Genomic DNA, 11746 nt, shown 5'->3' on the forward strand with positions numbered 1-11746 from the left:
ATGAAAATAAAAAATAAGAAAAGATGAAAATAATTATCACATTCACTTTTTTTTTTTTTTTTCATATTCTCTAGGGTGCAAAACATAAACATGGGAAAAGAATTGGGGTGAAAGCTTTTGGATATGTAGAAGCTAGAACATTGATTCTTTTGTAAGAATTGCAACTTTAGCTAGTCACAGAGTCACACAGAGATGAAGTAGAAGATTACAATGACTGTTACAGGGATCTGGAAGGAGATTTAGATTGGATACTGATCACTAATTTCTTCGCAGCAAAATACCGCAACACGGTGTAATTGTAGTATATGTGTAGCAATTGAGTATCGTATCCTCAGGGACAGAAACAACGAAATAAATCTAGCTATTCCCTAAACAAACTATAACAGTAGACATGCAAACGAATATGAAGAAGGTTTAATCAAAACTAAACTCAAACAGAAGCAAATAAAATTCACGAAGAAAAATCAAATAATAAAGACAACTGATCATAGGGTAGTAATTTCATTAACTAAATCCACATGACAAATCTATTAATCATATTAACCAATTTAATCCAGTTATGATGAGAGATCACTTAATTAATCAATCACTCTCGCTAGAGCAGCAACAATTGTAGATTAGTAAATTCTCTATCTCCGTTACGTCTCAAGAAAATCTACTAACTTCCAATAGCTCCTAAGAATATCTCTCAATGATCCACCTATCTCCGTTGGGTCTCAAGGTTAAGATCATATCACACATCCCTGAATCCGCTAAATAGCTATCTCCGTTGGGTCTCAAGCCGAATAACTACACATGCAAACTATTGATAAGATAATTCACACGAATTCAAGCACCGGGAATTATGAATCATAAACTGGAAGGTAAATAGGTACTAACAAATAAATCACATGAACCTAATTAACTATTTACAAACCCTAGAGTCAGAAAAGAAAACTAGCCAGACATATTAAAGTAAAACATAAACATAATAAAAAAGAAAGCAATCATAAAAATTGAATTAAATTAAACTGAAAGAATGATCTTGAATCTTCAATCCTTGCAGAAATTCAATCCAACCTCTAAAAACTGAAAAGCAATAATAATCTAAGCTATGAAACTGAAAAACTAAAGTTGGAAACTGAAAAATAAAGTTGGGAACCCTGAATAGGTCAAAAGAAGACCTATATATAGTACCAGGGTAAAATACAGAGTTTGAGCTCGAAAAAATTGATAAAATCCGAAAATCCCGCAAAATCCCGAAAATTCCCGTCTGGCACTATTCACTGCTGCGCGCGACTTTCCTGTTTCGGCCATATCTTACTCGTTTGAACTCGGATTTGCGAACCATTTGCGCCTACAAATTTATTCCTGTAATTTAATGTCAAACTCCATATTTCTGTAAAAATCATCAAAGTACAACCAAGTAACATATTTCACAAGATAAAGCAATTTAAGCATAAACCAATCATTCAACACTCAATTTCCTATAAAATTAACATCATATGAACATTAAAAACCATGGAAACATGAGTGTTATCAGATACACAACGATAAGACCAAATATGGTTGGAAAGCACTTTGAATCATTTGTGAATCTAAATAGTGGAAAGAAGATTGGGAAGCTTTTGATGACGGTATGGGTTTGGACCATTTGGCTACTGTAGAGACGAAGAGATGAAAACAGATTTAAGGCTGCCGCGTGGGAGACAAAGAGTATCATTTCAGAGATTAAAGTGAGGACTTAGAGTTGGAATAAATTCTTTGAGATTCTTTCAAAGTAGCTTTCTTTTTCTAATTGGTGTTCCAATGATTTGGTCACCACCCTCTTGTAATTCCATTTCTGGTACCTTTTAACAAAATCGTTTCTTTTCTGATAAAAAAAAAAGAAGATTACAATAAATGTTGCAGATGAGTCTAGCAGTTTTTAAATGAGATTATTTATGTGTTGAGATACAATACAATGATGTTTAAAGTAACAAAAAAGAATCGAACGAGAAGTGAGAAATCATCAAGTAAGCAAGAAAGAATCTAGAGCTGGAGTCAAGGAGGCCTAGTGAAGGGTGTTGTATCATTATAACAAGTACTCCAAACAGATTCAATCGCGTCCTTTGCTGCTACTTCCGAGCAACATGGATTTGCAGTTACAGACATGATTGCTCTTCGCTTCACACATTCTTGCTCATGCCTCTTTATCTTTAGATGGCCACGGAGAAGCTCTCGTTTAAAATGACAATCACCACTAAGATGATTTGCTCGAATCTCACTGCAGGCTTGATGAGCGCAATTAGTCCAGTCGAGATTAGCAGCACGACAGTCATCGTATGCATGAATGAGCTCGTGAATCACTGTTTGATCCACCTCATCTTGAAATTGCAAATGATTACTGCATATTACTATACCTATTCCTCTGGCGAATCCACCAGCAGCATTTTCTTTGCAATTTTCCGCCTTTATGAAATTGCTTCCGATGCCGCAACAAGATTTCTCCAAATTCTCCATCAGAAATTTCACCATTGGATTTGTGAAACTTTTCTGGATCAAATCCTGGCATTCCCCCAACGTCATTCCGGCAGAGGCCGAGGAGGACCCCCCACCACCAGATGATAGCGGATCGTCTCCCATGATTTCAGTAGCAGTTCACTATTTCTGTTATGGGATAGAGAGTGTAATAATGTGATAGGAAAACCAACTGCAAAAGTTAAAGTTCAAATGACAAAGGTACGTTTTTTAATAAAAAATTATAATTATATAATATCTTCATAAAGTCAGGTTGTATGAAAACTTATATGTGAGTATCCACTATTTTTTAAGGAGTATGTGGTTCCAAATGAGATTCTAGATGCCCTACTACAAAAAAAAATACATGTTCAATATTAAGGCCCCTCTTGGTCTTGGTGAAGGCTGGAGATATAATAAAGCTTATAGTGTCTCAACTCTAGCAACAAACCCTAATGTCGTTGCTACGTACTCTACTAACTGCTCGGACAGCCATCAATCTAATTCAGTTTGAGATTGAGGTTATGGATACAATTGGAGAACAGACAACTATTGCTGCTCAATCAAAGCTCGAAGATGAGAGTGAATGGATTGGTAATGTAGTAATTAAAAGAAGTCTAATGGATGAATTTTCTTCCACTAAACCAGCAAAGAAAGCTAAAATTGAAATCAAGCAAGAGAAGGACTAGATGTTGCAGGGTTCAGTCTTTTATTTTTTGTCTAAGGCTGTCACTCATTTTGAGATTAGGACAAATATCCTAAGTTCTATTATGTACTCCTTGAAGCCTGTTTTTTGTACTTAAATCTAATTATTGAGGTTTATTAAAATTATTATCTTTTTTAAAAATTATACTTATATGCACAGTAGGAAACAATAGTAACGAATCATAGGTTTGTAATACTTAAAATACTAAGCAAGCATAACATAAGAATCATAATCAACATAGATAATGACATACTAAATATGTGTATAATGAACATACTAAGTATGTGCATAATCAACATTCTAATGACTATCATCAATAAATATGCAAACTTAATAGCACCCCTGACTTTCTTTGTCGCATGTCAAAATAAAATGCAATTTTGTGTAACCATAGCATCAAACAAATATATTTCAATATCAGTGTTCACTAATTTAATTGTTTGATCCATACTATAAAAATAATTGTATGTTTGAGGTTTTAAGTGAGTATAATAGATATGTGTTTGATTGTTTGCATCTTTCAATAACAGTGTTCACTATTGATTTATGTTTGATTCCTATGAAATTATTAATTCATCCAAAGAAAGATTTAAACTCATTAAAAGAGTTACAATTTTATTCCCTTGTAATAAATTTACCTAGGATGATCTATCTTCGTGTAGTCAGATAAAAGCACTCGAAGCTTAAATGATAAACTGGATTGTTAAAAGTTGTTGTGAAAATCTGTTCATGGCCATCTGATGTTGCTGTAGCACTTGGTTTGGAGTTTGATAAACTATTTCAGAATGGATAATTCATTTCAGAATAGACAGTATTATAAACTATTTTAGTGTGCCAATATTAAAAGTGAATTTAATCTAAAAAGGTATTCCTAAAGCCTATTATAGTTTATCTTGGGGATTACACTAATAAGTAGTATGTATTAAAGTCTGAAATGCAACTCTGTCTTGGGCATCTTAACAGACATTTAAAAAAAAACCATTATTATCTTTACAAACATCAACCAAAAAACATCACATCTAAATCTGTAAACCAAAATCTCTATTGTACTTAACATAGTAATCAAACAAAGAACATCAGTCAATTCAGACTTCAGAGTTCAGAGTATTCACAAAGTTTCAATCAAGTAAAGATTAGGAAGATAGCCAAATTTACTACAATGGGGAAGTAACACAGGTTTCATACGAGTGAATGTAAGCATGCACTATCTATCCCAAGACTGCCCTCTTTTTTCCACTTAGTTATTCTAATACAATAGATGAAATATTTTCCTTCTTACCAACTCAGTTGCAATATTCAAGTGTCTTGGCTTGAGTTTTTTTAAATTCACTTCTAGGTTTAGCTTATGAAGGGAGAAGTTCATATTGCAATTAGAGGTGTAAATTCAAATAGGGTCGAAAACATACTCAACACAAATATTACCACAAATCCACGACAATGAAAAAAATTAGAATTAGAATTTGTAAAACATAAGGTGAAAAGCTTAATCACCTTATTGGTTTCAAGCAAAGTATTCAAGATATCAAGTTACAGACTAATAGGTTTCTTAACATCTTAATAAATTGAATGACTTACTGCTGGCTGACGGAGGCGGACTGCCGTCTGCCGGACTGGACTAGTGCTGCGGTGCAGCTGGGCGGACTGCTGCCAGAGGAGACGGGGCGGCGGCGGCGGCGGCGAGAGAGTGAGAGAGAAGCGGGCGGGAGCGAGAATTTTGGGCTGAGTTTTAATCTTAAATTTTATTTAACCAGCAAGTTGGGCTGAGAATTTTTTGGGCCATAAATTTCAAGTAAGGGTAATTTTAAACACACACCCAATTTTCTCACTATAACCCTTTATTTAAAAAAATAATAAAATTAATTATGATTGTACTATTATACCCTTATAGCTTCTATTTTAAATTTGTAATAAATTATAAGTTATAAAAATTAATTTGAAAGTACATCACGTATAATTTTTTAACAGAAATCATATAGCCCCATCCTGACCTAATACAGATAAATCTTATAGCTTCATCCGGATCTAATATTAAAAATACTGATAAATAACCCTAATAACTCCATCAGTATAGCCCCCAACTTACATGATTTTGGCATATAATAGACGCAGAGAACATAATGCAGGACTGCCAGGAAAAATAAGAAGAACATCAATATAAGAAAGAACAAAGTTCAACGTCATCTACCCTAAAACTAGAAGCGGAGACGGACGTACTGTTAGAACCGGGTACACGATCGAGATATTACAAAATAAATATTTTGAGATATTACAACTCAAAATAATTGTATACAACTGAAATATACTGTATAAATAAATTATACGTATAAACTAAGTCGAGTCGAGATAAATCTCTTCCCGCAAGAAGATTATCGCCCCGGTAGTGCTCTTCGGTTTAGGCGTATCTTCCCCAAAGGTAAAACGACTTCGTCTCGTCGGATGTAGCACCACAATCCGGCGAGCTCCGGCGAACTGAATAAGGATCAAGAACTGAGCTAGAACCTCTAGGATGAGGTGGAATGCAGAATATGTTGTGAGTTGTGAGTCGTGAGTTGTGTAGTTCTGAGTTGTAAGTTGTGAAGCTCACAACACAACCATATTTATAGGTGTTAAACCAAGTGTGAACGGCCGGTGTGAATAGACGGTGTGAACGGAAGGCAGTCAACTCCGGCGGTTGCGGTAGGTGGCCGCAATCGTTGAACGCAGAAGTTGAAACTGATTTTCCTTCTTCAACATCCAAACTTTGACATACAATATCTCACTCACCGGAAATCGGTTTTGAGACTTCAAGTATATCACGTTGATCTACTCGAGATGTAGATTAACATCCAATTATTATTTTAATTAAATAATAAATATTTAATTAAATAATAATTTTCAGATATGGCATAAAACCATATTTTCAACAATCCCCCACATGAGTGAGAAATCAGTATGCGAATGTATGCAGACATTTAGCTCAGTCCTCTTAAGAAACAACATTGCATTTGGAAAGGTAGCTTGTGGCTTTGAACCTGCCATAGTCAATATTATCGAGTATACCGGCGGCCTAGTGGATTGTGTTCCTTGAACTAGTCCTCCTCGGTGTATACTGAGGCAACAATATTGACACAATATTGCTTCAATCCTTATTCGTTCTCACGTTTGTGTCCATTACAGGCCTTGGAACACCCCTTTGGATTCATAAGTGTTTCAATCGAAGCGGCCCCACTTCACACTTACATAGGTGACTCTTAACTCAAGTATCCTGCTATACTTGTCCTCTTCGAGGAGTTCTAGAGTCATTAAAAGTCAAAGACTTAACCTCACCACGTGCAGGTTTCCGAACACTCACTGTTCTACAAGGAATAGGCAATTCGAGTGTTCAACACACGGATTTTCATAGCTTAGTTGTCCCATTGAACCAAGTTCTTGGGATCCTCCAGTCATCATGGTTGGGTTGCCACTATGATTATCCTTAATTTGTGGGCTTCAAACCCATTCCCCCTAACAGTTTATACATCTGATCTCGATGGATACTTTTTGTCAAAGGATCCGCTATGTTATCAATTGATCTTATATAATCAATTGTGATAACTCCACTAGTGATCAGATGTCTCACGGTATTATGACGTCGACGAATATGTCTCGACTTACCGTTATACAAATGGTTTTGTGCTCGTCCGATAGCAGCTTGACTATCACAATGAATTATTACGGACGACACAGGTTTCGACCAACATGGAATATCCTCGAGGAAATTTTTAAGCCACTCGGCCTCTTCACCAGCTTTATCCAAAGCTATGAATTCTGATTCCATGGTCGATCTAGCAATACATGTTTGCTTCTTGGATTTCCAAGACACAGCACCACCCCCCACAGTGAATACATAACCGCTCGTTGAAAACGAGTCTTTGGCATCAGATATCCAATTTGCATCACAGTACCCTTCAAGTACAGAGGGTTCCCTAGTATAATGAATCGCATAGTTTTGAGTATATTTCAAATATCTCAAAACCCTTTCAAGAGCTTTCCAATGTTCATTACTAGGGTTAGCTGTAAAGCTGCTCAACTTGTTGACCGAGCATGCTTTATCGGGACGAGTGCAATTTGTTAGATACATCAAGCTCCCAATAATCTTCGCATATTCTATCGCGTCAACAGGTTCTCCCTTGTGTACACTCAAATGCACACTAGGTTCCCATGGTGTCTTAGCTATTGGCTTGTCAAAAGCGTTGAATTTCTTTAACACTTTCTCAACGTAGTGAGATTGTGTTATAGCAATACCATCAGGTCTTCTTAGAATTTTAATTCCAAGGATAACATCAGCTAAGCCCATATCTTTCATGCTAAAATTTTTACTTAGCATGCCTTTGGTTTCTTGAATCACTCGGGAATTACTTCCCATGATGAGCATGTCATCTACATAAAGACAAACAATAACATATCCGTTATTAGAATTCTTAATGTAGATACATTTATCGCACTCATTGATTCTGAATTCATTTGACAACATTACACTGTCAAATTTTAAATGCCATTGAAGCGGTGCTTGCTTCAACCCATATAAAGACCTTTGAAGTTTGCATACTTTGTGCTCTTGCCCACGTACTACAAACCCTTCAGGTTGCTTCATATATATTTCATCTTCCAACTCGCCATACAAGAACGCAGTTTTCACATCCATTTGGTGAATCTCGAGATTGTGCAAGATAGCAATAGTGAGAAGCATCCGAATAGATGTTAGTCTAGTCACAGGTGAATAGGTATCGAAGAAATCGTACCCTTCTTTCTGCCTGAAACCTTGAACGACAAGTCGGGCTTTGTACTTATCTATAGTACCATCAGATTTGTACTTTTTCTTTAGGATCCATTTGCATCCTAAAGCTTTAGGACCAGGTGGTAGACCCACTAACACCCAAGTATGATTCTGCATAATGGAATCAATTTCAATATCGATGGCTTCTTTCCAGAGAGCTGTCTGAGCCAGACATAGCTTCTTTAATCGTCACCGGTTCGCCATCTAGCATCAAGACAACATAATCCGGTCCATAGACATTAGCTTTTCTAACTCGTTCCCCACGTCTCGGTTCTACATCCATAGGTTTAGACCTTGGTCTTTTCCTATTAGGTGGTACAGGATTAGAACCCGTGGCATCATCTACTTGAGTAGAATTACTAGCTACTTCCATAGGTTTAGAACCTGTAGCATCACCATCAACTCCATCATTAGAGTTCGATGTAACTTTATCCTTGTTAGGATAGATATTTTCAAAGAATATAGCATTCCTTGATTCTATCGTTGTCCCAATATGTATATCAGGTATCTCCGATCTGTGCACTATAAAACGATAGGCACTGCTATTAAGTGCATAACCAATGAAGATACAATCCACCGTTTTAGGTCCTATTGTAACTTGCTTTGGTAAAGGCACTTCTACCTTGGCTAAACACCCCCACACTTTGAGGTATTTATACGAAGGTTTCCTTCCTTTCCATAGCTCATAGGGAGTTACATCTTTCCCTTTGAGTGGAATCTTGTTCAAGATATAGTTGGCCGTCAAGACAGCTTCCCCCCACATGTTCTGGGGTAATCCTGAACTAATCAACAAGGCATTCATCATCTCCTTAAGAGTTCGATTCTTGCGTTCAGCAACGCCGTTAGATTGTGGTGAATAAGGTGCAGTCGTTTGATGTATTATACCACTTTCGTTGCATAATTCAGCAAACGGAGCTACATATTCTCCACCTCTATCACTTCGAACCATCTTAATTCGACATCCAAGTTGATTCTCGGCTTTATTTTTGAAGTTTCTAAAAGCTTCAATAGCCTCATCTTTACTTTTCAATAAGTAAAGGTAACAATACTTTGTGCAATCGTCTATAAAGGTGATAAAGTACTTCTTGCCACCTCTAGGTTGCACGAACTTTAAATCACAAACATCGGTGTGAATAAGTTCCAATGGTTGAGTGCTCCTTTCTACCGATTTAAACGGTAACTTAGCCATTTTGGCTTCAACACAAACTTCACATTTTACTTGTGAGTTGTATTCATCAACTTTTAGTAAATTCATTTTTACTAATCTCTTTATAGCATTTAGATTAACATGTCCAAGTCTACAATGCCATAAATCTGAACACTCAATCAAGTAAGCAGAAGAAGTTGATGCATCTTTATTGATCTTAGCCTTGGCAGGCTTACAAGCTCTTACTCCAAGTTTGAAGAGTCCTTCGGAGGCATAGTCTTTCCCTAGGAACTTTCCCCACTTGCGTATTACAACATAGTCAGATTTGAAAAACAATTCAAAATCCTTATGAGTTGAAAACGTGTAATACGTCTTTCAATGTGATCTCCACGCTCGACGTGAGTTGAAGAATCACATCTCCAATGCCAAGGACTTGGGATGTCCGCTCGCTAGCCTCCATTATCGTTTTGTTTTCCACTTCCTTGTAGTTGTGGAACAACTCACGATTTATGCATATATGGACGGTATCGCCGGTGTCCACGAACCAAGCGTTAGGATTGTCCACATGATTCACCTCGGAGATCATGGCAGCAAAGTCATCGTGGTTCCAATCGTCGAAGTCCTTCTCGACGTTGTTCACGTTGCTCTTCGCCTTCTTCCGCTTTGGCTTGCGGCAATCCTTAGCCATGTGACCTTGTTTGTCACAATTATAACATACACCATCAAACTTTGATGGTTGACTACCAACTTGCTTCCCTTTACCCTTATTATTAGGGTTAGGTCGACCACGTTTGTTGGAGGGACCGCCTTTCTCGGTGAGATTGGCCTTTGCCTCCATTGGAGCTTTTCCCTTTTGATCACGACTTCTCACGTGATCCTCCATTTGAAGCTTGGATAACAATATCGGCACGGACATCTCCGAGCGCTCATGCTTCAAAAGGTTTTGAAATTTCCTCCAACTAGGAGGTAATTTCTCTATGATGATTGCAACGAGCAATGCATCCGCCAAGGGCATCCCTTCGGCTTGAACCTCATGTGAAAGATTTTGGAACTCTTCCACTTGGTCCATCAATGGTCGGGAGTCGACCATTTTATATTCCAACCATTTGGCAACGACATACTTGGTAGTATTCGCCTTGTCCACTTGATACTTTAGATCAAGGGCCTCCCACAATTGTTTCGCGGTTTCATGAACCTTGAAAACACGGTAGAGCCGTTCGTCCAGATACATGAGAACGGTGTTACGGCACAAGTAGTCACCGTGGCACCAGTTCAAATATCCGGCACGAATTGTATACAATTGAAATATACTGTATAATTGTATACAACTGAAATATACTGTATAAATAAATTATACGTATAAACTAAGTCGAGTCGAGATAAATCTCTTCCCGCAAGAAGATTATCGCCCCGGTAGTGCTCTTCGGTTTAGGCGTATCTTCCCCAAAGGTAAAACGACTTCGTCTCGTCGGATGTAGCACCACAATCCGGCGAGCTCCGGCGAACTGAATAAGGATCAAGAACTGAGCTAGAACCTCTAGGATGAGGTGGAATGCAGAATATGTTGTGAGTTGTGAGTCGTGAGTTGTGTAGTTCTGAGTTGTAAGTTGTGAAGCTCACAACACAACCATATTTATAGGTGTTAAACCAAGTGTGAACGGCCGGTGTGAATAGACGGTGTGAACGGAAGGCAGTCAACTCCGGCGGTTGCGGTAGGTGGCCGCAATCGTTGAACGCAGAAGTTGAAACTGATTTTCCTTCTTCAACATCCAAACTTTGACATACAATATCTCACTCACCGGAAATCGGTTTTGAGACTTCAAGTATATCACGTTGATCTACTCGAGATGTAGATTAACATCCAATTATTATTTTAATTAAATAATAAATATTTAATTAAATAATAATTTTCAGATATGGCATAAAACCATATTTCCAACACGTACTTCCTGGTCGCATCCGTCGTTGCCCCCTCCCCAGTGGCCGTCGCTCTCTCATCCTTTGACGCCACTCACCTTCTCTTTTTATTTGATGGGCAGCCGGTCGGCCGGAAATATCTAGAGAACCTTGCCCGGACCGTATCATTGATGACATAGGTGGATCTTTTGGGATCGGTGCCATTGGTGGTGGAGCTTTCCATTTGTTGAGAGGAATGTATAACGTAACTCGCCTAAAGGCGAGCGTTTGATTGGGGGTTGCGAAGCAGTCCGCATGAGTGCTCCTCGTGTTGGTGGTAGTTTTGCAGTGTGGGATGTGCTCTTCTCCGCCTTCGACTGCACAGCGGTGTACTTGAGGCAGAAAGAGGATCCTTGGAACGCCATCATAAACAGCGCTGCCACTGGAGGCTTTCTGCAGATGCATCGGGGAATGGCTGCTGCTTCTCGCTCAGCACTCCTTGCTGGTGCTTTCCCTGCTTTGATCGAGGAAGCTGGGATAATGTTTAACAAAGTTCTCAGTCCTCCCATGGAAGACCCTTTTCAGGGCTCCAGCATGGTCGCACACTCTTCATCTTCTTCATGGTTTGGCGGAAAGAAAGAGCTTTAATTTGATGCTCCATCATCAAAGGGACTATCTGGCATGTTGACTCATCATATTACTCTGTCTTAATTCCAGTACTGGA

The 11746-nt window shown here is 38.1% G+C and overlaps 1 protein-coding gene and 1 pseudogene across 2 annotated transcripts; one reads left to right on the plus strand and one right to left on the minus strand.

The window, feature by feature from the left end:
* Positions 1–1903: 1903 nt before the first annotated feature.
* Positions 1904–4932, minus strand: LOC130993245 (mitochondrial inner membrane protease ATP23-like). Of its 2 annotated transcripts, none has more exons than XM_057918069.1 (2): positions 4760–4932; positions 1904–2628 (listed from the first exon to the last, which is right to left on the minus strand). In XM_057918069.1, exon 2 carries the CDS (start codon positions 2602–2604, stop codon positions 2023–2025), a length of 582 nt encoding a protein of 193 aa, XP_057774052.1. In that variant the 5' UTR covers positions 2605–2628; positions 4760–4932; the 3' UTR covers positions 1904–2022. The 2 variants fall into 2 exon arrangements, with proteins under 2 accessions (XP_057774052.1, XP_057774053.1); XM_057918070.1 differs by having other exon boundaries at positions 1904–2671; positions 4760–4929.
* LOC130993940 (mitochondrial import inner membrane translocase subunit TIM17-2-like) lies at positions 2934–11746 on the plus strand (annotated as a pseudogene).

This window comes from Salvia miltiorrhiza, chromosome 7 (genome assembly GCF_028751815.1).
Source record: "Salvia miltiorrhiza cultivar Shanhuang (shh) chromosome 7, IMPLAD_Smil_shh, whole genome shotgun sequence".
Classification (NCBI taxonomy): Eukaryota; Viridiplantae; Streptophyta; class Magnoliopsida; order Lamiales; family Lamiaceae; genus Salvia; species Salvia miltiorrhiza.

What these genes read in the sequence shown, in the direction of transcription:
- LOC130993245 (XM_057918069.1), bottom strand. Translation starts at nt 2,604, where the DNA reads ATGGGAGACGATCCGCTATCATCTGGTGGTGGGGGGTCCTCCTCGGCC.